The 25325-nt window shown below is 52.8% G+C and overlaps 1 protein-coding gene across 2 annotated transcripts in view; it reads right to left on the reverse strand.

Moving 5' to 3' along the window:
- TBX4 (T-box 4) overlaps window positions 1-25325 on the reverse strand; it is a 28089-nt gene that overhangs the window by 2613 nt on the left and 151 nt on the right. The window contains exons 2-8 of one of the 2 annotated variants that reach the window (XM_008585139.1): window positions 25183-25324; window positions 24268-24362; window positions 15726-15845; window positions 14279-14426; window positions 3175-3327; window positions 2068-2156; window positions 1719-1954 (exon numbers count right to left, since the gene is read on the reverse strand). In XM_008585139.1, the coding sequence (XP_008583361.1) occupies window positions 1719-1954; window positions 2068-2156; window positions 3175-3327; window positions 14279-14426; window positions 15726-15845; window positions 24268-24362; window positions 25183-25324 (983 nt within the window). Of the gene's footprint in view, window positions 1-1718; window positions 1955-2067; window positions 2157-3174; window positions 3328-14278; window positions 14427-15725; window positions 15846-17303; window positions 17397-24267; window positions 24363-25182; window position 25325 lie in introns of those variants that run through there. The other variant, XM_008585140.1, reaches the window with a different exon arrangement.

The following is a 25325-nucleotide window of genomic DNA, read 5'->3' on the forward strand; positions in this document are numbered from 1 at the left end:
TGTGGGATCCGAACCCTCGGGCGGGAGCGCCGCCGCGTGTGGGATCCGAACCCTCGGGCGGGAGCGCCGCCGCGTGTGGGATCCGAACCCTCGGGCGGGAGCGCCGCCGCGTGTGGGATCCGAACCCTCGGGCGGGAGCGCCGCCGCGTGTGGGATCCGAACCCTCGGGCGGGAGCGCCGCCGCGTGTGGGATCCGAACCCTCGGGCGGGAGCGCCGCCGCGTGTGGGATCCGAACCCTCGGGCGGGAGCGCCGCCGCGCTTCCCAAGCGGCGCACCATCCAGTGCGCCACCGGGCCAGCCCTTGACCTCCCCCTTCTACTTCCCCTAGGGATTCACCCCGGGAGCTGCGAGCTGAGCTGCGTGTGTGTGCACAGGGCAGCCTCGCAGGGCAGGGAGGCTGCGGCAGGGCCGAGGCTGAAGCCTGCACTCACCTCGCCCCCTGCCCAGAGCAACTTGCTCCTGCCTCTTCCCTGGCTCTCTCCTTCACTGCCCTCTCTTCTCTCCTCCCCATCCTCCTCCAGGTTCCTCCTTTCTCCCTGCAGTAAGCTCTTAGACTTAGCAGGTGGCCCAACACTCTAGGTCAGGAGTGAGCAAGCTTTTTCTGCAAAGGGCCAGATGGTAAATATTTTAGGCTTTGTGGGCCATATAGTGTGTATCACAACTACTCAGCTCTGTTGTTGTCCCATGAAAGCAGCCATAGATAATATGTAAATGAGTATGGCTGTGTTCCAATAAAACTTTATTTATGGATACTAAAATTTGAATTTCATATAATGTTCACATATAATAAAATATTCTTTTTATTTTTTTCAACTATTTAAAAATGTAAAAGCCATTTTGTATAGACAGTGGGCCAGAATTGGCCCAAGGGCCACAGTTCTCCGACCCTGCTTAAGGTCATTGAGTTCTAATGATTTGTGCCTGGCTAGTCCCCAGAAGCAGAGCTGAGAGAAGAACATTCTGGATTGCAAGCAAAAGTCCCCAGATTCATTCCCAAGAGAATTTCAGGGGCCAGGTCAGGTCTTCTGGTGGAGTAACCCTAATCATCCTGATTCTATCCATGGAGAAATCGAGAGCTGATACCAAAGACAGATGTTATGGTTCCCAGCTCAGGGCTCTGCTTCTTCACAAAGAAGTCCAGCACAGACAGTGCGTTGCCTGGCCTCCTGGCCCCAATCTGCATCCACGATAGCTCATTTCACCTCTCATGCAGACTTTGCAGATCCTGGTATGATGAGGTGGTGAGCCCTGCACACAGGACTCCAGGTCCTCCCTATTCTGGGACTGAGGATGCTTTGAGAAATGATGGCCCCAATCCCAAACCCCCTGGAATGTGAAGCTTCAGCTTCCTTCTGCACTTCTAGGCAGCTGACTTTGTGTCTTCTGCCTGCCCCTTGGAGGCTCTCAAAGCAGTGACTGCAAAGCAACATCTGGGATTGGGCAGAGTTACCAGTGTCTGAAGACTACAAGGCCACAAGCTCTCTCCGAGGATCTTGAAGGCTGTATTAAAAAGGTGAGAACCAGCAACCCTGTGCCAGGCAACATGGCCCTGAGCCTGGCCCTGGTCCCTCACCACTCAGGCTCACTCTCCCAGGCCACCCACATAACCGGGTGTGTGTGTGCACACGCATGTGCTCCCAAGTGTAATGAGGAGTGGCTGTGGGAGCACTTCGCCCCTCCCCAGACCCTCTAGGGCTTCTAGACCACACAGTGCTACCTCGTCTTTTCAGGCAGTGATAGAAGAGGCTGGAGTCCCTCTGGGTAGGGAAGGTGTTAAGAGCAAGGTCCTGCGGCTCCGCTGCTGCGAACTGCATGTGAGCCCCGTTTTCGTACTGGTAGTGCTGGAGTGCCTGGTGGGCGCCGTGCAGGGGGCTGACGTCAGGCTTTGCTGAGAGCTGGGTGGAGACGAGCCTCTGCCTCATGATGCTTTTGGAAATCACAGGATATTCTTTGCTGAAGGGGTGGGGAGGACAGTTAGAGAGACGGCAAGAGAGTGAAGATGCTTTAGGAGTCCACAAGCCTGACCCACTCTGCCCACCCCCACCCCTGGGCCGGGGTAGCCCCACCTTTGCAGTCGGGCCACACGCAGGTCACTGTCATCACTGCCCCGGAATCCCTTGGCAAAAGGATTGTTCTCAATTTTCAGCTGTGTGATCTGTCAGGAGAGGACACAGTAGAGTCACTGGGAGGAGAGAAAGACTGGGCTGGCCGCCAGCCCTTGTCCCCCACCCCAATCCCAGACACACTCAGAAGTCATGGCAGGGGCTAGGGAAGCTACACACCACAGCCCTAAGCCAGCCAGGTGTCACACTGGGTCCTCCTCGGCTTTACCATTCACATCTGGCTTGTTCTAGACCCTCTAATTCTTTCTCCTACTCTTAGAGCACTGCACCACCTGGCTTCAGTCCCTCTTCCATCTCTGCTGGTTACCTGCACACAGTTAGCTTCCTGTGCATGTTGCCCCTGTCTAGTGCAACTGCCACTTCAGGCTCTGAGTGATCATTCTAAATGCAAATCTGACTCTGTCATTCTTCTGCCTAAAGTCCACTTCAGCCCGTGGCCCTTCCCCAGTGACTCTTGCCCCCCTCACCAGTCCCAGTGCTCATGATGGGACGAGCACCCTGAGAAGGGCAGCATGGGGCAGGAAAGAGTGGCCTGTCTGGGGAGCAGGGGGTAGTCTGGGATGGCCGAGCTGGAGTGGGGTGGGGAACGGGGTGGGAGGGGTCTGGGACACCCCAGCCATCTCTGACCAGAGCCCAGGAAGAGCCTCCACATGGCTCAGTCCCCTGCTCAGTCCCGCCCAGCTGACAGTGCCGTAGGGCTCCTCTCCCCCATTCTCTACCCCTCTCTCTGAAGGCCGAGAATCCTACCTTTGGATGTAACAGGAAAAGGAAAATTGAAGAACGAAAGGGCCTAACACTCAAACCACAGGCAGGCTCCACGCTGCCAGTGTTTACAGCTGCCAGCTTTGCCCAGTCCCCCACATACAGAGACCAGGATTGCTTCGTGCTGGAGATTTATGTGCCTAGTGTCTTTTTCTGTTCATCCTTCGGTTTGCTCACTGCTCTGAGGAACATCACAGATCTCCAGGGTCCCTGCAGTGGGCCTCTCTGTAGCGGCAGCAGGAATGCAGGTGGTGTTAGTATTGGGGACAGTGCGGGCGGTGGCTGTACCTTGTGATTCTGGTAGGAGGTCACAGAGATGAAGGAGGTCTCTGGGAACACATGGGTGCAGAAGGCTGTGTTTTTGGAGCCAAAAGCATTGTTCTCATCAGCCTTAACGATGTGTAGCCGTGGCTGGTACTTGTGCATGGAGTTTAGGATGATCTGGAAGAGAAGGGTCTCATTCTGGTCTCCAGGTCCCCAACTTCTGGTTCTTGACCTTATTCGGCTGGCCCTGGACTGGCTTTCATTCTCCTAGAAGCCCAGGATCCGGGGCCTGACTACCCGAACTGAGCCCAGAAAGGTCCTACAGTCCCAGGTGAAGAACCAGGCCCCTGCACCCCAAGCTCAGCCCCGTGACCCCCTCTTAGTCTCTCTGCTCCGGCATTACGCCTGGTCCCAGGACCTGCCTGATGTGACAGATTGTTTCACTGTGGCAATGGAGAACTCAGGATAAGTCCTTACCAGTTTAAAAGCTCCCAGTAAATTCAGCACAGTGTAGTAGGTGGAATTCTGCGTTGTAGGCAAAGGTCCAGGGTGCCACTGACTCACCCGTGTGACCTCCAGCAAGTCACCCAACTTCACTGAGCCTCAATTTTCATATTTGTAAAGTGGGATCATAACATATAACTTACCTTCCTCGGGGGTCCCCCCCAGGCTGACCTCTTCCCACCCCTCTTACATGTGACCTGTGTTTCCTAGAAATGCCACCTGAGCGCTCGGTGCCTCCTCTCGGGTTGTGAGCAGCAAAAGCAGCTCCACAGCCCGGGGTTTTGCAGAATGGGGGAGGGACAAAGCTGAGGAAAATGTCCTGCTCTCACTTTTGTCCTCATTCGTCTGTCTGTCACAGCAGGCTGCCGAGGGGATGCCAGGGAGACCCGGATGTGTCCTGCCCTCAGCCCTGCCCATGGCAGCTCACAGCCCGGAGGGAGGCTCCTCACGGGCTGGAGTTTAAGATACAAAGTGGGAGACGAGCAAAACACCTAAAATAATGCCAGAGAAGGCCAGAGGCCCTAGGCACCCATGGGCCCTTGATGAGCCCTGGGCTAGGGGAGACATGGCGCCCCACTGGATGAAGCTCAGCAAAGAGCCATGGAGCCCCCGGGAGTAACACACGGTAGTCGCTGTTCCAAGCCCGCTTCATTTGGCTGTGCCCCACAGTAGCAGCTGCATCATGTGCCATTAAAATGTATTTTTTATTGTTGACATTTGCCAGACGCCCTCCCCAATGGAGGCAGGACCAGGAATTTGGGGCATTTTATCAGCGCTGCTGCTTTTGTTAACCCTTTGGTTTCTGTCCTGGCCAGGCTGTGCTGGCCCTCAGGTCCTCTTCCCCTCTGAGTTCCTTTCTCTCTACCTGGGAGCGCCCCTTCCTTGGGTTGGCCCTGCTGGCTCCCACCCTTCCAGGAGCCCAGAGACAGGCATGGTGCTGAAGCTTCATGGACGACTTAACCCTTTGGTGACCAGAGTGCCAAGAGAAAGGCCAAAGTCAGACTCTTCCATGGCAAACCTGGGCGCAAGTCTTAGTCTGGGGAGATTCTGCTCCCATCATGCGTTGGGGGGCAGGGACAGCCTAGAGAGCAGGCTCGGCTGAGGAAGGGGGTGGGCCAGGAGCTGGACTGTGGCCTCTGGCCATCACTGGGCCCCTCAGTTTGGTGAAGCAGCTCTGACCAGTAGGATGCAGACTTTCTGCCTTCTGCACTGGCCACTCACCCCTTAGCCCTCAGTGACAAACCTCTGGACCTTTGGGGCAAGTAAAGAGCTTCCCAAACCCCAGACAAGGTCCTATAACTGGGGACCAACTGTCCAACTGAGGGCCTGCCAGATGAGAAACTCAGAGTGAGACTAAGGGCCACAAGTCCTACCCAGGGAGGCCTCGATGTATGTCCCTTTCCAGGAGCCTGGGAATGTTCCCACGGTGAGAGGAGCTGGGTCTTGGGAAACACCTCCCAGTCCTTTAGGTTACTTTGTCATCCTGTGCTATTCACAACACGGTAGGAGCCCACAGAGGACTTAAGTTCCCTGAAGATCCAGCAATTGACTACCTAGGAGGTGGCCTAGATGTCTCCAGGAAGGTCCAGATTCCCGCCTCTGCACCTTTGCACGTGCAGGTCTCTCTGCTATCATGACCTCCCTTTCCCGTTCTCTCTCACCTTCCAGGCCTACTGTCTCTGCCAGGAAGCACCCTGGATCCTGGGGACTGTTCTGAACTCCTAGTTCTGAAACTTCCTTCCCAGCAATTGTCTACTTGGCTGATATGCTGCTTCCCACTTTTCCTTGTCCCTTCAGTTAAACTGTGAACTCCTCAAGAGAAAAGGCCATGCCTTTTATTCCTTTTGTACCTCCAGGTTCCTTTGTCCAAAACAGGATCTAGTAAATGCAAGGCCAGGGTATGTGAGTGCGAAGATCTGGGCCACGACTATAGACTCTTTATGGGAATGTTGGCAAGTCCCCTCCCTTCTGGTCTGTACTTTGCTCACTAGAGACAAGATAACCTCTAAGGCATTTTTCAGGCCAAATCTTGTGATTAAACACGTGCACCACCCTTCTGCAAGCACTCATGTGCCTCAGCTCCCCAGCAGGCAGGACCAGCCCTGGTCACTCTGGCTCTCCCCAGTGGCAGCACAAAGGGAGAACGAAGACAGTGGGCTGACAGAGCCCAGAACAGGGGCCAGAGGCACCAACACCCCAGGGAGGCTATGCAGGACACTTTGGACCAACGGCAGCACCCCCCGCTCCCGAGACACCTGCGCAGTCATAAGCAGTCGTAGTCTGGTCAAAACCTGGAGCATCATCATCAACTCCCCTTCTCCTCACTGTCCCCCACCTCCAGGTCCACTCAGTGCCCAAATCCTGTGACTCTGCTTATAAAACAAAGGCCCTTCCATTGCCTCTGTGCACCTGGCTTGGGCCCCACCATCTCTGGCTGGGTGGCTAGGACAGCCTCCTCCCTGTCTCCATCTACTTTGACTCCATTTTCACCTGCTACACATCATGTCAGGTCACTCCCCTGCTTAGAACCTTCTGGGGCACCCAGGAAGACTGTACAGTGCTTGAGAGCAGGGCCCTTTGCATTTCCCCACCCCCACATCCCCTTACCACCATTCCCGCCAGTATTTAAGGCTCAATAAATGCCTTATATTCATAATGCCACCTTTTATGGTCCCTTCTTGCCCCTTGGAATAAAGGCCAAACTCCTTAGCCCTTCCTGATGACTGAGGTGGAGAGACTGCCACACACACCTTCTACAGGAGGGAACCAGTCAGGCTGGCAAGGAAACCTGGGAAGAGAGAAACTGCCAGACCTACAGCAGAGTGCAAGCCCAGCAACAGAGAAGTTGAGAAGGGTCCAGAAGCTTCCATTGATCTCTGTTAACCAGCTGCAAGTCCTAAGCTCTTCCCCTCTAGCAGTGGGGGTCCCCATCTTCTCAGTCCCCCTTCGACTAAGTGGTCCCGAATGCCCCTCCCAATTCTGACAGTCTGGAACCCAGACAGGTGTCTGGAACCCGGACAGGTGTCTGGAACCTGGACAGGTGTCTGGAAGAAAGTCCCACCCATGGACCAATGAAAATATAAACTCAAGCATCAGCCCCATCAGCCTGGGAGAGTGTGAAACAACCTCAGTGACTCACGCACCCAGCTTTGTTCAGAAGTTCCTCAGGCGCCACATTAAACGACTTTGCCAGAGTCTCACATTTATATTTGCTGCAGAGGATATTGGGCCAAATGGGCCGTCCACATCAACAGCCTCACTTCATGACTGGTTCCATCATCATCAGTGTTTTGCAGAAATGGGATTCATTATGTTCTGGCCACAATTCAGAAGCCTGCTCTATTTTAACAATTGCAATAGCGCCAAACATCCATCCCCTCAAGAGATCATCATAGCGTGCTTTGGCCAAAAAGACCTAGATTTATCTACATTAGAATCACAGAACATTTGGGCATGGAGAAGCAGACCTTAGAGATCATTCTAGTCCAACCCCCTAATTTGACAGATGAGGAACAGAAAGCCTATAGTAGGAACGTGACTTGCCCAAGGACACACAGATGGTTGGAGACAGAGTCCTGAGCAGAATCCAGATGGCCTTTGAGAGAGCACATACTGCTCTCAACAAAGAGCTCAGTAATTAATGATAAAGCGTCAACCAAACAATGTAAGGAACATTGATCCACCAGGCCCTATTGTCCATCATAGAACACAACACATCTGGATGCTAGCCACACAACAGAGTGGCTAATGTCCATTTTGTCGTGTATCAAAACCAGATACACCCTGGATCATAATTTTACTTTCTAACACTACCTTTTCCATCATCCTTCTTACCTTCTCCAGCCCTGCATAGAGGTTAGGGCAAAGACAAGATCTGCTTCTTAAAAATAAAAGAGGAAAAAAAACTAAGACCCAGAGAGGTAAGTGACTCGTCCAAGGAAAATCCAAACTAGAACTGAGTCAGGCAGGGCATCAGCCTACTTAAGAGGCGTTGGCCAGATAGGCCTCAGGCCTCACTCCCAGGGCAGCAAGACTGGCATCATATCAAGGGCCCTGAAGCCTTCCTGCCTTTTTTCACAGCCATAGGAATAACAGCCAGTGTGTACTGAGTATATCCTGTGCACCAGGCCCTGTGCTAGGTATTTTACATACATCATATAATTAATCTTTAAAATATCCTTACAAAGTAGGCATTATTATTAACCTCATTTTAACAGAGGAGGGACTGAGGGTCAGGGAGGTGAAGGCATTTGCCCAACATTGGATGGCCAGTTTGAGGCAGAGCCAAAATTGGTACTAATTTCCAAGCCTGAGCTCTTACCTTTACCTGGCTGGGGAGGGCAGGGCCTGATCTGGAGTTCCGTGGAGCATCTGTATCCCCCAAAGCACCCAGCAAGGGCTTAGCACATTGTCAGGGCTCACAAATGTGGGAGGAAAAGAGGAAAAGAAGGAGATATACAGTTCTGGGTCCTCACTGGTCAGCCCCTGGCAGAAGTGCCTTTCCTGTCTACATGCTACCCCGTCAGCGGGTTCACTCAATCACTTACTGTCCACCAGCACCAGCTGTGGCTTGCCAGGCACAGCGCTAGGCACTGGGACACAGTGGTGACTAAAAACCTCATGGTTTACTGTCTAGTGGGGAAGTCACACAGTAACCCAAACATCAAGCACAAATAAGTGATGAGAAAATGTAGTGGGAGAAAGACTGCATTTGTAACAGTAACAAGCAAATGGCATACCTAACAAAAAACGTGTAGGACCTTATGCAGGAAACTTGAATGCACTTTGAAGGACAAAAAGAAGACTTCAGCAAAGAGACAGGCATTCCTATCAATCCTCCCTAAGTCAATTTATAATTTAAAGCAATTCCAATAAAAATACAAACAAGTTTCTTTTTCAGCTGATTCTAAAGTTCAGATGAGAAAACAGACAAGACTAGCCAAGAAAACTCTGAAAAAGAAAAGCAAGAGTAGACTAGCCCTGCCAAACACTAAAAACTACTAGTAGGTCTCAACAGTTAAGGCACTGGCACATGAATAGACACAAATTCATACAGGGATTTAGCGTACAGAAATAAGGCAGCCCAACCCAGGGGAGGAAAGAGGACTACTCAATTACCGGTGGTGGTGGTGGTGGGGAATTGGATAGCTCTCTAGAAAAAAAAGTTAGGGGCTGGCCAGTTAGCTCAACTGGTTAGAGTGTGGTGTTATAACACCAAGGTCAAGGGTTTGGATCTCCTTACCGGCCAGCCGCCAAAGGAAAAAGAAAAAAAAAAAGGTTGGATTCACACCTCATATCAAATGCCAGGATAAATTCCAAAAGGATCAATGGTTTAAATGTAAAAATTAATCCATAAAATGCTAAGGAAAATAGAATAAAATTCCCTTACAAGAGAGGAATGGTTATGGGCTTTCTATTTCTGAAAATCCAGAATCCATAAGGAACAGATTGATGAGTTCAATCAAAAAACTTCTGCGTGGGAATATCACTTATAGGCCAAATCAAACGACAAATGACAAACTGGGAAAATATGTGCAACTCATATCACAGAAGCTAAATCTAATTTATAAAAACTCCTAGAAATTGATGAGATCAAAAATCTAAGAGAAAACATGAGCAAAGGATGAGAACGTTCACAAAAGAGGAAATACATATATAAAGATGCTTAACCTCACTCATAATAAAGGAAATGCAAATTACAACTAAAACTGATGTCTGCTTTTCAACTATCAAACTGGCAAAAATCCAAACATTTGCCCTCCCACCCTGTTGGTAAGGCTACACATCGGTACAACTCCCGTGGAGGGCAATTTGGTGATATTTTCAAAATTACAAATCCAAATACCCTTTGAACAGGCAATTTATCACACAGATGCACATGACACAGTGTAAAATGACATATGCACAAGCTTAATGAAAAGGGCAGAAAAATAGGAAAACGATTCCTTCAATAAGGACCAGCCACATAACTTATGGAACAATCATGGGATAAAATTCTATGCAGCTATAAAAGAAGGAATGAGGAAACTATGAATGGAATGATCTCAAGATATATTGGTTTACAAAGCAAGGTGTTAAAAAGTATGTATAAAAGTGGGTACACCTTTTGTGTATAAAAGAGGGAATTTGAGAGTATATATTCTGCCTGTATGTGCAAAAAGAAACGCTGAAAAGAAATTAGTAACAACGGTTACCTGTGGTGTGGATTCAAAGCAAGTGGGCAGGTGAGGCACAAGTACAGGGAGATGTTGTATCGTAGACATTTTTATTTATTCAGTGATTTATTGTTAAAACCATGTGAATGCATTTCCTATCCAAAAATAAATTTTAAAAGTGCAAATAAGTACAAAATATAACTTTGGTAAGTACTAGGATGAAAAGATCATAGTGCTCTAAGAGCACAGAATGGGGACCCTGCACTTCCTCCCTGAAGAAGCTGCATTTGAGCTTGGAGCCCAACGCCCAGGAGTAACTAACTAGGCAAGAGCGTGGGCAGTCAGGCAGACTGTGCAACCCTGTGGCTGGAGGAGGAAGTAACACACTGAGGGGACTGTGCACAAACTACTTGTGACTGAGGAGTTTCAGCCCATGCCCCCAGCCCAGGGCAACTCAGCCTCTGCAACAGTTATTAGACTCACCATGTCAGAAATCATAGGCTGGTCCTTCCTCCTCAACAATCTGGGAGTCCTGAGACACAGAGATAGTCACACACACACACACACACACACACACACACACACACACACACACACAGCCCACTGCGGCCATCTCCTCCTTGCCTCCAGATCAGCAGAAAAGTCAGACCCACACGCCAGCCTTCCCTGTGTACTGCCACAGGATACAGGGCCTACCTCCACCCTGCTGAGGCCCTCCTTGACCTCCTGAAGCCCAAGCAGTGATAGAACTTATTCAGAAGGTGAAGAGAGGAAGAAGGGAAAGAAGCTTCTTCTTCCGTCACATAGAGATATACACACACACACACACACACACACACACACACACACACACACACACACACACAGCCCACTGCGGCCATCTCCTCCTTGCCTCCAGATCAGCAGAAAAGTCAGACCCACACGCCAGCCTTCCCTGTGTACTGCCACAGGATACAGGGCCTACCTCCACCCTGCTGAGGCCCTCCTTGACCTCCTGAAGCCCAAGCAGTGATAGAACTTATTCAGAAGGTGAAGAGAGGAAGAAGGGAAAGAAGCTTCTTCTTCCGTCACATGGGCACCTGGTGCAGGACCCTGCTGGGGGTGGCATGGCATGGGGTGGGGTGGGTGGTGGCAAGTAGGGGGAGACAATGGGCTGGCAGTTTTTGTAGCGAGCAGAACAGTGGAAGTGGAGCTGAATTGGGGATCTACGGGAACAGCTCGGTCCTGCCCTAGCGCCCGTGATCCTTTCTGCCCAGCCGCCTGCCCAACCTCTAGGGCTTATCCCAGAATGGGGTGCTCATATCTTCCTGAACCCATCCTCCAAGGTTCTGACTAGAAAACTCCTGTGAGTGTTTGCTGCGAGTTCTTTCCTGATCTCACAGTAAAAACCCACGAGGAGTTCTCTAGTCAGAATCCAGTCCTGTCTTTCAGGAGCTTCTGACTGCGTTGTCTGAGGGGTTCCTGTTCCAGGGCCCCACCTGCTTCGTAGGACCGGCTGCCAGGCCCAAGCCCTCACCTGGATCCTGGGCCACTTTCCTGGGTCCTTACACAGTAGAGGAAAGTGGCATTTGTGGAGAAAGGGAGTCTTAGAAAATAGGAAAACTAGTAGAACATGATTATTCCCCAATAGCTGCTCTCCACCATCCCCCAGCCCCCCAAAATAACCAGCACTGTCTTCTCCTTGAGGCCTCTCTGAGTGGGCAGACACATGGCCTCTCAGCCATCCCTGTTCACCTCCTCAGATAAGGAAATGGGGTGACTTGGACTCCAACAGGAGGACAATGAGTCCACCTGTGGACCCCAAGATAAAACCACAGCCACTCTGACTGGCTCTTGACTTCACCACGATGGCGGCAGTCCCAGCTCACAACTGGCCCCTTTCCCAAGGAGAGATCCCAGCCCTTTGGGCAGGGGTAGTGAGGGAAGGCTGCCAGTGGGAGGCAGTGGCTAAAGCTCGTGGGATACTGTGAGGATCCCAGGGAAAAGCCCAAAGTCCAGTTGGCTGGAGAAAGTTCCTTGAGGCCTGGAAGCTTTTAGGGAAAGCAGAAAATGTGAAGGTCAATTGTGCAAAAGGAAGGGCTTGCTTGGGGCAAGTTAACAGTACAAGATGGCTCTTTCCCAGGCTCCTGCACTGAGAAGCCAAGAAGGATGACCTCCTCACCCTTTAATGGGAGCTCACCGCTGCCATTGGCACAGGCCAAGGAGCAGAAAGCCAAGGTCCAAAGGGGCTACGTTACCCCGATATGATACTGTATGTCTAGGAAGTTAGCTCATCCTCATAGCCCTTGTCTGCATGGCCAATGCTGCTCCCTTGTCAGTGATGCTCCGGAGGCGGAGATAGGACAGCTAGAGCCCTGGGTATGGAGAGACGGGTGCAGAAGCCAAAAGAGCACTGGACTAGGACCCACACGCAGAAGGTGTGGGTGCACACACCTGCTCCTTTACTCCTTACTGAGACCATCACCTTATTTCCTGAAGCCCTGCCATCCCCATGGAGGTGTTGTCGCCAATAAACTGCAAGTGCTGGGGAAGAGTGGGGATGAAGTAAGAAGGAAGATGTTGTGTTCCATTCCTCCAGGGAGAAAGCTGAGTTAGCATGGGTAATATCTCTATTGCCAATGAGAGGTGATCCCCAGGTAGGCCTGGCAAGTATAGCCAGGGGTGCCCCCAGCATCACAAGCCCATCAAGCAGCCCCATTGGCCCAGACTTAAAACTATGTTCAGAGTTATCACAAACCCCTTATGGACCAGTTAGAGCCACCAAGGAGGTAAGCCAGACTGGAAAGCCTACTGCTGGGCTGTGAAAGCCAGATCTCTCTCCCATTTCCTACAGAAGGCCTAGCATTTCAACCCTTGACTCCCTCCCCTCCCACTTTCTGCAGGGGTCGTCGGGGAGGTGGAAGGGTCCTCTGAGGCATCCCTGCAGCTGGGAGCCATGACAACAAGCTGGTGCATCCAAAATACTTTCCCCAGCTTGACTCCCTAGGTACTTTTGGCCACTCAAAGACACAACTCCTGCCACACTCTGGACTCTCCCCCTGGTCTGTCTCACGGGTCTGTGTGTCCAGTCACGGGCAGAGACAGTGCCTGTGGGCTGGGCCCCCAGCCTCCCCCCCCCAGAGGCCCTCCCTAACCTTTCGAGGCCAGTGCCAAAGTCTGGCCAAGCAGAGGTCAGGTAGGAATCTACTGGGAGCAAAGTCATGGCCAGGATGGTGTCCAGGAAGATCTAGGAGGACCCTCTGCCTCTCAGTGAAAAGGCCGTTGTGCTCTGGGAAGTTGGGACTGGACTAGCCATTCCCATTAGGCATCTGCTGGCCCTGTGTGGGAAATCCAGTATAGAGACGTGCAAAACAGGTAAGTCAGGCCTGCTTATATTAAGTAAGCAGTCTCCTACTTGCTTGTTTATAGATCACCAATGATTTACAAGAGAACTGAACAGACTCTGAGAAATTAAAACTAGGAGCTGCTTACCAGTTACACATCAATCAATCAGAAATGAAGCATTGCTGGCACTTTCCATAAGGAACTATAATTCTCAGAATCCTGATTTGCACACAGCTCCCCAGAAATAGAACTAGGCGTAAACCCATCCACATGCGAGTGTTACGTGTGCAGCACAGGCAACTGCATCTAGCAGCTTCTACCGCATCCTCGCTCCACCCCCCCGGCCAGCACTTCCAGAGTAACCAGGGCAGCTTGGGAGGGGTGGGGGGTGCTGTGCCCTGGCCGACAATGCCAGGTCCCCAAGCTTCTGTTTGCCACACACTTGAGCTAAGAATTTCCACATAAAAAGCTCCTTTTTGTGGGCCTGCCAGGGTCATATGGGGAAAGAATGAGCTTCGGCAGTCTGGATGGGGCGTCAGCAGCAGCAACCCTGGGGCTTCAGAATCTCTTTTGCTAGCGCCAGATCCCAGGCCAGACCAGGCAGGAGCTAACACAGGAGCCAGAGTGAGGCCTTCGCTTCCAGAGGGCAGGCAGCTGTCAGGCCAGGCAGACCACACGGGCCAAAGAGGAGTTTCGGAATCTAGCCATCACTCTTTCTTGAAAAGGTTTACTGGTCTTGTGCTGTGCTCCAGCAAGGCCAGATTCAGGGGAAAGCCCATCGTGTGGTAGTTGCCATTTCTTTAGAGCCTCCTGGGCTCAAGGCGCTTCCTGCATATACTCTCATTTAAGTCTCACAACCATGAAAGATATGTATGGTCATCTCCATTTTCCAGACAAGGAAACTAAAGTTCAAACAGGCTAAGAAACTTGCCCAGAGCTACTCAGCCAGTAAGTGGTAGGGGAAGGGTGCACAGCTGTCTGCAGGGCTCAGGGGCTTGTGCTCCTTCCCCTAACTGGCCGGGCAATTGCAAAAGCCTGGAGCTGGATATCAAGAGGGGATTCTCCTATTCCCCATCCCACCTGTCCCACCCCCAACAATGCCCTGGGACTCGCCACCCCCAAAGCCAGGCACTCTCCATTCTTACATGGCCAAAGGGGTCCAGGTGGTTGTTTGTCAGCTTGAGCTTCTGGAAAGAGACCAGCTGCCGCATCCAGTGGGCCCCGGTGGCAGGAGAATCTGGGTGGACATACAGCCTTCCTGGCATGGCCGGCTCAGCCTTCCCTGCCACCATCCTGCCAACAGAGCAGAGAGAGCAGTAGCAGTTGATTATCCTGGGGTGTAATTACCCTGGTGAAGCCCAGGTTCCCTGTCCCCTCTGAGAGCAAACCCCCATTGATCAGAGAAAAAAATAGCTGCTGGTCCCAACACACTGTCAATTTAGGACTTCAGGGGTAGGAGTGAGGGACAGAGGAGAGAATGCTGAGGAGGTGACAGCAGTTCTGAGCTACTTTTATTTTACTGCAGTAAAAACAGAAAGGGATATTGCGAGGAAATGCAATCATTTATTTGAAGAACTGGGGCTAATCACAACGATATTGTGGAGAGATGTAGACACTTCTGTGAATGTTATATTCATAACTTTTAGATGATGTAAATTATATTATTTGGAGGGTGCTTCTCAGAGGATCTGGACAACTTTCAAATTGCTTGCCCCAAAAACACTGGTAAGAAATGAATTGGTAGCTGTCCCCTCAGCCGGAGCCTGCTCTGAGTTCTAATGTAGCCCAGAGAGAGAAGAAATAGAAACACAGCCTTGCCAGGGCCTGGCCACCAAAGCCTTCCTCCTCAGCCCTGTCTCTGTGGCTTTCCAACCCCCACCTCAGAGCTCAGAATCCTAGCCAGCTGCTCTCTCCTCAAGCCTGATCTGAGGTTCTGAGCTCTGGGGACAGAGCAGGTACTAAGCAGCCGGTCTCATGAAAAGTAGCCTGGCATTCACTTACCTGGCCCCAGCCTGGTTTTGCCCCTCCACCTGCCTGTCTCACCCAGCCCCTTGCCAAAGGGTCTTCCTGTCACCCAACTCCTGGGCAGCAGCTTCAGTCTGGATGGTGACACACAACTAAAGAGGGACAAGCCCCGAAGCCAGACAAAGAGGAAGTGAGTGGAACAGGAGAGAGCCACCACAGGCCAGGTAACAATCCTAATGTTAAAGTCCCCTAGAAAACTGCTCCCCCCATCCTCTCCCCAGTGAAGCACTGACAGAGCCTGAATCTGCACGGTGGTTTTTGTCCGTCGCCTGACACAGCACAGTCACCAAATCCTGATTGTCCATGGCTGGGAGAGAGTATAGAGCCTTGAAATCCACCAAACACCCGAACACTGCAGCTGGCTTCCAGCCTCGCCTGCAGCAGGCGTGCAGACATCTGCTGCCCCTCCCCAGCCTTGCAGTCCCAGTTCCAGGCAGGGGACCCGAGGCTGTGGATCCAGGCAATCACTCCAGCTGGCTGGTGAGTCCCTGTACCAAACATCAGGTTGGGGTGGGAGGATGAGTTAAGGGAAGGTGGGTGATGCCGGAAGGGTCCCAGGCCTCTTACCATTTGTTGTCACAGAACTTGTAGCGATGGTCATCTGCAGGGACGATGTCAATCAGCAGGATGTACTTGGTCTTGGGATTCATGCCGGTGACTTTTACCTTGTAGCTGGGGAACATCCTCCTGGGGGAGCCAAGGGGAGAGGCGAGCGTGGACAGAGCACCAGTGGAGATGGTACGGGGTGAGCAAGGGGGCAGAGGGCCTTTAACAGGTACTGCCCTTTTAGCAGGCAACCTTACAACACTGGTCACTGCTGTGTGACTTGCACACTTACTTCCTCTCTGTCCTTGCTGAGCAGGAGAGGGCCGCTCTAGCTGCTCTCTCTGAGTCCCTGCTGCTGCCAGACTGTGTCTAGGAAGACAGTTTACGCGGTTTCCCAAATTCAATCCCCTTCTCCCCCAAAGTTGCCTAAGATTTGGGCCTAGTGGCTGTGAGCAGCTGAAGCATACAGGCCCTGGTCAGGATTGTAGGAGAGGATTTTGCCACCAACCTGGCTGCCTTAACTTCTCTGTCCTTTGCCAGCCCATATACATCTAAGGTCCTGGGGTGCCCTTATAGGGGGCTGGAGCCGAAGACCTGGAAACCCCTGTCAGCTGCTTCCATAAACAATGAGATGCCTCTTCTGGGTCATTCTCTGTGGAAACCCTCAGGCTCTAAACCAACTAGCAGGAAAACAGGAGAGTGCTGTTGGAAGCCTTGCTAGGCTTGGATTCTTTCAGTGTATTTAGCAGGGGTATTCCTCCCTGTAAATGCCTCACCTGGGCCTGTGCACTGGAACTGGGTATCAGGGGGAAGTCGATCCAGGAGCCTCGTGGATAAGAGCATGGATTCTGAAGCCACCCTGCCGTGGCCCACAGCCTGGCCCCACCACCGACAAGCTGGGAGGCTGTGGTCAACTTGCTTGTATCTCTCTGTGTCTTAGTTTCCTTATCTCTAAAATGGGAATAATATTACTACCTGTCTCATAGATTGCTGTGTGGATTAAATGAGCCAATTTATGACTATTACCATTGACTCCTGCTGTGCTCTACCCTCCAGAAATCAGTGTTATGACCTACTTCCATGAAAATGGATTCACCGAAAATCAGAAAGTTCTCCAGTTCCTGTAGCCCATGCTGAGGCTGTCCAGGACCCTGAGGCTCAGGGAACATTCTAGAGAAGGCCTTCCCCAGACCTCTCAGCACATACACACATACAACAGCAAGCACACATACTGCAGAGGCACAGCTCCCTCCCCTGGTCACCAGGACCCTGACAATAGACTTCACCAGACAGAGGAGGGGAGACAGAATTTCCTCACAATCCTCCTCAGACAACCCTGCCCCCTCCTAGCTGATCTTCCACAAAGGTGTTCCCCAAGAGAGAAGCAGGATCTAGACCTAACTGAAGACCCCAAGGGTGATGGGAACCAGCTCCCCTGAGCTGCGATACTGCCCAGCCAGTCCACTGGGAAAACCATCAGGTGGTCCTCTGCCTCTCACTAGCCCCAGACAGAACAGGGACCCTCACGAGAAGCTGCCCTAGACACCTCAAACCGATGATAAGAGTCTCCCATTTTGTCAGCAGGGGGTCCCAGCTTACCTGGACAGGGCAGGGCTTCCAGAAAGGAATCAAGGCTTCCACAAGCTGGCAGACCCTACAGCAAGCCCTGGGGCCAGGACCCTGAGGTGGAGGTTTAATTCCACCCCCTTCGCCCGCGCAGCTCCCAGCCCAGCCGGGCCTGTGGCCTGTGCCCTGTGCCCCTCTCTTGCTGGAGGAGAGGCCAGTGAGAGCACTGCAGGGGGATACAGGGACGTGTGGGCTGGAGTGTGCCCAGGCGCATGTGCATGAGAATATATGAGTGCGCATGTGTGCATGTGTGCGTGCCTGGAGGGAGGGGGGAAGTTCTAGCTACAAGTCTAGGGACTTATAAACCGTGTGGAAGAATTTGTCTCAGATGTCAATTGAAAGCATTTTCAAATGTCCACCCCACCCCCTCTCCAGGAATGGGGGAAGTGAGAGGGCTCAGGAACCCAATCCTGCCTCCTGCTTGCCAGCCCCCCTGTCCGGCCTGGGGGCACAGCCGAAGCTGCACCACCCTTCCTGGCCTGCCTCTCCCCTGGTGAGCCTAAAGCTGAAGGGGGAAGGGCAGCAGCTGCCTCACCTCCCCCTCCCTGGGGGAAGGCCAAGAATCCTGTCCCCTCCAGGCCACCATTTTGTAACTGCTACAGAAACAGCCACAAAATGGGGCAGCCCTGGCCATGCTTGGGCTGGCTTGCACCGTGGACTGCACTCAGCTCTACAGTTCCTCCTGTAATCACTCCAGGTGGCAGCAACAGAGGGCAGCCATGGCTTCCCTCCAGGGCCAAGGTCCATACTGGGGGCCAGAAGAGAATGGCTCACTGCTGCTTCAACAGTCTTCCTAACCTGGGTTGAGAGGGGGCTAAGGGGCCCCTGTTCTTCCCCTTCTCCTACTCCCTGCTATACTTCATCTCGACAGTTCAAGGGGCTGACATTAACTAAGTGCTTTCCAGAAGGCCTTTGAGGAGCCTGTGCTCTGCCTCCCAAGGCAGATCTCGCCCCTTGGGGAAACTAACTTAGACCATATTCCCACTGATACCATCCTCAGGGAGGTGCTGGGGCATTGCAGCGGGGAAGGAGAGGGTCTCCTAGCCTCTGCCTCCCCTGCCCATCAATTCCCCTTGTCCCTGGGCAGCAGCCCTCCAAAGACTGGAGGAAGAGCTGGAGATATGGTCTGAAGAGTCATAAGTCCTCTGCTCCAGGCTGAACAGGCCGGGGCTTGGGAAGCTCCATTGCCTTCATGGGAACAGATGTCTAGGCCTCTGGCAGGGTCCATTTTGGGGACTGCTTCTGGGCCACGCAGAACAGACTCTGGGGGCCCTAGGCGCTATCATTCCCCACCTAGGTGGCTCCAGAAGGATGAAGGGTCCATCCAGTGTGAAGGTGAGGCACACACACCATAGGCCTCCTGCCTAGGCCAGGAAAAACATCAAGGTCCCATGGGCATCTGCCTTTGGTTCCTGAGGGGACCTAAGTCGGAGCCCAGAGGCCTGGATTGAGTGTGCTCACCAGATCGAGGCGACAGAGGCCAGGCTGGGTTTGGGAGCTGTGACTTCCTCTGGGCTCTACTGACCCTGTAAAGGTCCTCTCTAATGAAACATATGAAAGGATGGAATGACATGTAAATTGTGTGATTTATTATATAAAATGCGCCTTGAAAACCAACACCCTGTGCGGGAAACACAAGCCTTCAATGGGCCAGAGAGGGAGGACCAAGCACGGAGGCACGGACAGTGGGGCCTGTATCCCCTGCCACTAGAGCGGGCGGTGCCCGTCCCCGGCGCCCGTCCCCGCTCCCCTGGAGCGCTCCTGCCTCACCCTCGCCCTACCCTCGCCCCGCCCCGTCCCTTGACCTCTCCCTTTGCCCCCAACCCTCCCTGAGCCCCTCCGCACCCTTTCCTTGAGCCCCGAGTGCCTCCTCTCGGCGCCCCGCGCCCTCCGTGTGCTGTCCCCGTTCCCCGCGCCCCCTCGGGCTCCCGCACCCCCAGACAGATGCGCGCACCCCGCCCCCGCCCCCGGCACGGCACGCGCGGAAGCGGCTCCGCCAGGGGAATAAACAAGCCGCCTGCCCCGCCGAAAGGAGATGAAAGCCCGGGCTTTCTCCTCTGATCATGAAACAGGCTCTGAGAGGGTGCGGGGCTGGAGCCTTTATCTGCTCCATACTCGGAAATGGTTTTAGAATGAGCTGCTAAGATAAGCTTCCTCGGACGTTTCTCGGTGTCGCAGCTTGCGGGGCGCGGGGCAAGGGTTTCAGTGCATTTTGATTTTGGCAACAAACCAGTAAATGCGAACTCACTAAGTTACAGCTGAGCTCGGAGAGCCGAGCTGCGGGGGCTCCCAGGCCAAAGTGGTCGCTAAATTCAAGGCACTGACCTACTGGACCTCCCACCCCCAACCTGGAAGAGGGGGCAGAGAATAGCGGGCCTAGCCTTCCAGACTCTCCCTGCCTGGCGGGACCCCCAGACCCCAACCCGGGGTCTTCAGAAGCACCTATATGTGCCTTTCCTTAAATGTAGGCGTGAAACCAAATCGAAGTGGTGAGAAGTCTAGAGAGTGGTTTCAAGGGTGGAGTGGTGGTGACTGGAGGCACACGAGGGATTCTGGGGCTGGTAACGCTCTATTTCTTTATCTGGGTGGAGGGTACATGGGTGTGTTCATTTTATGCAAGTTTATATAACTGTATACTTAAGATTTGTGTACTCTTCTGCAGGAAAGTTCCACTTCAATAAAATTTTCATTAAAAATTATTTACCCCCACAGACCTGCACACACACCTTGGAGCCCAGAGTCTGAAAAGAAGGGGCTGCAGGAAAAGGGCAGGGGTCCACTAAAAACCCCACCCATCTTTCTACCCCATCTTTCTGTCAAGGGTCTTCAGAAAGAATCTCGGGTGTGTTGAGAAGAGGCCAGGGCCCAGCAACTAGGCTGAGGTGGGGGGAGGGGGGTGCTGGTGCCACCTATACTGAGACCAACCTTTTGTAGCCAAATGATTCCTGGGAGCAGCATCGAAGCTACTAAATTGATTTACATTTCTCACACACATACACACACACACAGAAAGTTTTCTAATTCACTCAAAACATTTTTAAGAAATATTTTCCTTGAGGGGAGGGGCAGGGGTGAGGGTGTGTGGAATGGATATGCTGTTTTGGAAGGTCGGTTGCTTCTCTTGAATTTTTTTTTTTTTTTAAGGCACTTCCTTCTGATAGACTTTTGCTTTCAGAAAATACTTTAAAAAGAGATCAAAGCACTCTCTCCCCAACCCACTTTCCCAGTGTCTTCAACCCTTACTTCTCTTATCATCCACGCCACTGGGCTCTGACGCTCTGTATACAGAGTGAGGGCAATTGGCTTTGAAGCCCCGGATTAAGCCGGGCCAAATCCTTGCCTCAGAATAACAAACAATACAGGTTCAACAGGAGTTCTCATCGGTAGTTCATTTTTCAAACGCAAATTCACTGTCACTAACACAAGCAACATTGAACTCAACAGGCTATGAAGGCTGATAGTGGAGATTTATCTGGTGGCAAAACCGTGACCTAGGAGTAGGGCAGTTAGACGGTTAGGAAATTTTCATTTGGGGAGGTTTATATTTAAATTTTTGTGGAGCTCACTTTTATCTGTATTCGGGAGAAAATGCAGTTTCTCACATGTATCAAGCTTGGCAGGGATGTGAGGAGGCCAAGAGAGGGGTCTGCTGTCCGCAGTTATCATCATGAACCCTCTGGGTGCAGGGGCCTGAGAGGAACAGAGACTGGCTGGGGAGGGGTTCAGTCCCCATTTTACTCCTGACATAAGGGGTTCCCAGGCATTCAGAAATTGGTGTCTCACACTGTGGTTGGCATTTTATTCACCAGATCAAATTTTCTGGTGATTCAAAGTCACTGTCCAAAGAAAGGGACTCTTCTTTGGCCTTCAGACTTTCGAGGACCCAAAGAATTAAGGCAGGAAGTTTGTGAGTGGTTGGCATTTTATTCACCAGATCAAATTTTCTGGTGATTCAAAGTCACTGTCCAAAGAAGGGGACTCTTCTTTGGCCTTCAGACTTTCGAGGACCCAAAGAATTAAGGCAGGAAGTTTGTGACCCAAGAAGGACTGGCTTGAGAACGTTCTGGCTCCCCTTCTCCAGGGCCCACTCCTCCAACCAGATGGCAGTTATCACATCCCTAACCAGCCAGGGTCTCTAGGGCAGAGCGGCAACACACGCTGAACAGGGCCCTGTAAAAAAGCAATCAAGGGAATTCCTCAAAGTTGGGGTTTTGTTCTGGAGATGGGGTCCTTCATCTGTTTGGCTTGTGCAGACCTGGAAATTGCCTAATTTCCCTTCCCCGGGGTTTGGTTTATGTTCTCTCGATTTTCCTCCAGCTCTAGCAGTCTAGGAATCTATGATCCAAGGTTCGGGAGAATGGGCCAGACTGTCTGCTGAGAATGGAAGTGTCCCAGCAAGGTTCCAGCAGTGGCACACAGAGTTTAGGGGAACAGGGAGAGACACTGGACAGGATGTTGAAGAGCCACAAGTCCAAGCAAAACAAGCTGCATCCAGAGACCACCCTTGTGAGGGAGGTAATGAGGGGAGAGAGGGGGATACAGAGATCAGAGAAATAAATGTGGTCTCTGAAGGCAGTGGGCAGCTATGCATGAGGAAATGGGTCTGTGAGAACATCGTTGGGCGGAGGGGATGGGGAGAGGACTAGGACTGGGACTTAAGGACTACTATGAGACCTGGTGTGAGGATAACTTTCTGCCAAAGAAATGAAAGGCTGTGATGAATCTATAATTGGCCAACATCATCACAGCCAATTTTAAAATTATTGTCATCATCCCTTGAGGCTCATTTCTAAGTCTACTGGGATCAGGCACAAACAACTGCCTGAAGCTGGTCACCTCTGGCAGTGTGCGTGTGAGTGTATGTGTTGGGGGGAGGGAGGAAGGAGCACCCACACAGGTGCAGGAAACCCCACTGAGGAGAACCACAAATGCCTTTTGTTTAAAATGGCAGACGCCAGGCATGCCCAGAGAACATACTGGCCATTTACTTTCAACAGACAAGGTCACTTCTGCTGCCTAAAAATGGAAGTTCTGGATATTTCTCATTCTTCTTTCCTCCCATCCACCCTAGCAGGCACAAGAAATAAATCCCCCTCTTCACACTTGTAGTCCACTTGACAATGTACCAAGCACCATTCACATGGTCCTCTGGTTTGAGTCTCACAGTAACTAAAAAAGGAAGGACAGCAGGTAGGTCTACAGTCATTTTACCCAACACCACTGAGATACAGGGAAATTTAGTGACTTGCCCAAGTGCACTCAGCTAGGAAGAGTGGGCTTGTGACACCTGACCTCCACTGTCTTCAATGACTGCTCCATGTAGCACCCTCTGCCAAGCCCCCCTCATGTACCCTCTTTCCCCATCCCCAAGATGCAGTGAACTCAGGCCCTGAAATCAACCTGCTTCCTCCCCTGATAGAGGCCCTGGATGGCCATGCCACCTCCCTGACTAAGGCACAAAGGTGGCCAAATACCCAGATGACCACCCTCAACAAAATAAAGGAAACTTTATAAGGCCTACCATTGAGTAGAGACAGGAAGGACCACAGCATCCCTATGCTGCACACCGCAAGCCACTGGCTTTTTGCTTTCTTTGAATAGCCCACCATTCCCTAAGCAGTTCAGCAGAGCTGGGTTCTCTAAAAAGTAGAAGAAAATGCTGAGTGGATGCCAGACTTTTCTCTAATTATCATTAATGTTATTAGCTAGCATTTCTTGTGTGCTTACATGTGCCAGGAGCTGTGCTAAGTGCTTTGCATACAACTGAACGAAGCAGGACCTATCCTTTTATAGATGGAGTGGGGAGGGGGCAAAGACCCTTAAGTACCTTGGCTGAGGGTTGCCCAGATGGAAGCAGCTGAGTTGGAACTGGACCCCTTCTCCCATGGTCTGACTCCAGATCCCTAGCCCAGATGCTTCACCATCTTATTCCTCTGAAAGCCCAATTATCAGCCCGTGGCCAAGCAAAGGGAAATTTTCACACCTGACCTGTCTACAGAAACCAAAATCAAGTGTGTGTGTGTGGAGGGGGCAGAGTGGGTGGGGAGGGGCTTTCCTGAACCTAAACTTTGCAGCGTCTCTGTCTACAGCAATCTCCCTTCACCTGATAACCGCCCTCCTCGGGCCATCCTGCCCCACCTCAGACCCAGCCCATCTCTCAGTCATCCCTGTCGCGTCTTCCCCCTCTCATCCTCTCCTCCCTGCTGTCTCCCACAGACACCAGCGCATTTTAAAGATGTTTCCACTTTATAAATCATCCCTCTCTGGCAGCCACCCCAGAGTTGCTCCTCAAACAGCACACAGAGCCCAACGGTGCCTTCCAGAGGGCCTCCAGGGAGGGAGCTGGAAACAGAGGAGAAGCGCCCCTAGGATGAGAGACATGGGGTTCAAGTGGCTCCCAAAAGTTATGGAAATCGAAAACCATAGTCTCAACCGCTTCCGGTGCCTTCCAGAGGGCCTCCAGGGAGGGAGCTGGAAACAGAGGAGAAGCGCCCCTAGGATTAGAGACATGGGGTTCAAGCGGCTCCCCAAAAGTTATGGAAATCGAAAACCGTAGTCTTAACCGCTTTCCCCAGCTGCTGAGGGGCATCTCCGCCTTTCCAATCAATGCAGTCCTGAGAAACCCCTGCAGGTCCCCAATGGGAGGAGGACAAAGCAGCCCCCAGGGGGGCAAAAGTACTGGAGCAGGGACTCTGGATGTCCTTGTTTGCATTTCATTTGCATGGTGCTGCCTCCTCTCCCCAATCTTTTCAGTCTTAGCGGGGTAGGACTTCTGGACCAGTCCGAAGCTGCAGCAGGAAGTGGCCCGGAGGCCCGAGTGGCAGAGGGCACTACCGCAGGCCCCCAGGCCAGGGACCAGAGGACTTCTAAGGGAGCTACCTGGAGATCCCCGTTGCTCCCACCCGCCATTCCCTGAAGTCAGTCTCCCAGCGCTGACCTGCCCGCTTTGGTGATGATCATCTCGGTGCCCGCCTCGTGGAACTTCTTCCAGAGCTCCTTCTCATGCAGCCCCACCTTGATGTTCTCGATGGTCTGGGGATGGGAGGGAGGGGGACTCGTGTTTGCCTGGCCCACGGCTCCACACGGAGCCTGCAGAAAGAAGAGCGCAGACCCGAAGAACTGTGCCGAGCACTGCCTGGCAGGGGGCCCACGCCTCAGGATTTCGTTTCACAAAATCATATTGAGCCACTGGTAAATTTTTAAAACGTAATCAGTGTCTGAAACTCTCTCCTTGGGGGCTGCACCTACAGAGGGGCCCGCAGAGGACACATACAGCGACCGTGCCAGGGTAGCGACACTCCTGCACAAACATAACTCTTTTCGTGGCTGGCCACAGGCTTGCGGGCGGACACACAGGCACAAGGCTTGGCCCACACACCCCTGGGCCACGCGCGCACCCGCAGACAGTGCACACGGGGCCCGGATTCGTTCAGCGTGGTCGTCGGGTACCACGGTGAAGCCTGTCTGCGACTTCCCCGCAGCCTCAGAGCCCCGAAGCGATTTCTGCGCGCACCCGGGCGGGCGGGGTCGGCTCTTCCCGCCCGGTCCCAGTCTTTCGCCTCCGCCTTCTCGCAGTCATCGGAGCTGGACACCTGGCCCAAGCCCGTTCTGCTGCCCCCGGGGTCTCTCTCCCTCACCTGTTCCAGAGTAGCCCCGGGAACTCAAAGTGGAGAAGGGCCCAAAAGGCAGAGAAAGCGAGCTCTGCCCAGTGCAGAACCAACAGGCACAGTCCAGACGCAGCCAGGTCCCCCTGGAAGCGAGTCCTGGGCGCGACCGGACGGAACGACGGACACAGGCGGCCCTGCAGACAGACTAACGCCCGACCTCTACCCGACGGCTGGCGCGGCCCTACCTGCTCGGCCGCAGCGGCGGCGGCGGCGGCGACGTCGGCACCGGGGCCCGGGGGGCTGCTGAGCGCTGCTCCTCCGGTGAGGCCCGACGCGGCCAGCGCGGGCTCCGGGGCGCTGGCGGCGCCGGCCTCGCCCCGCGCCGGGG

The sequence above is a fragment of the Galeopterus variegatus genome, unplaced genomic scaffold (genome assembly GCF_000696425.1).
Source record: "Galeopterus variegatus unplaced genomic scaffold, G_variegatus-3.0.2 Scaffold3470, whole genome shotgun sequence".
Taxonomy (NCBI): domain Eukaryota; kingdom Metazoa; phylum Chordata; class Mammalia; order Dermoptera; family Cynocephalidae; genus Galeopterus; species Galeopterus variegatus.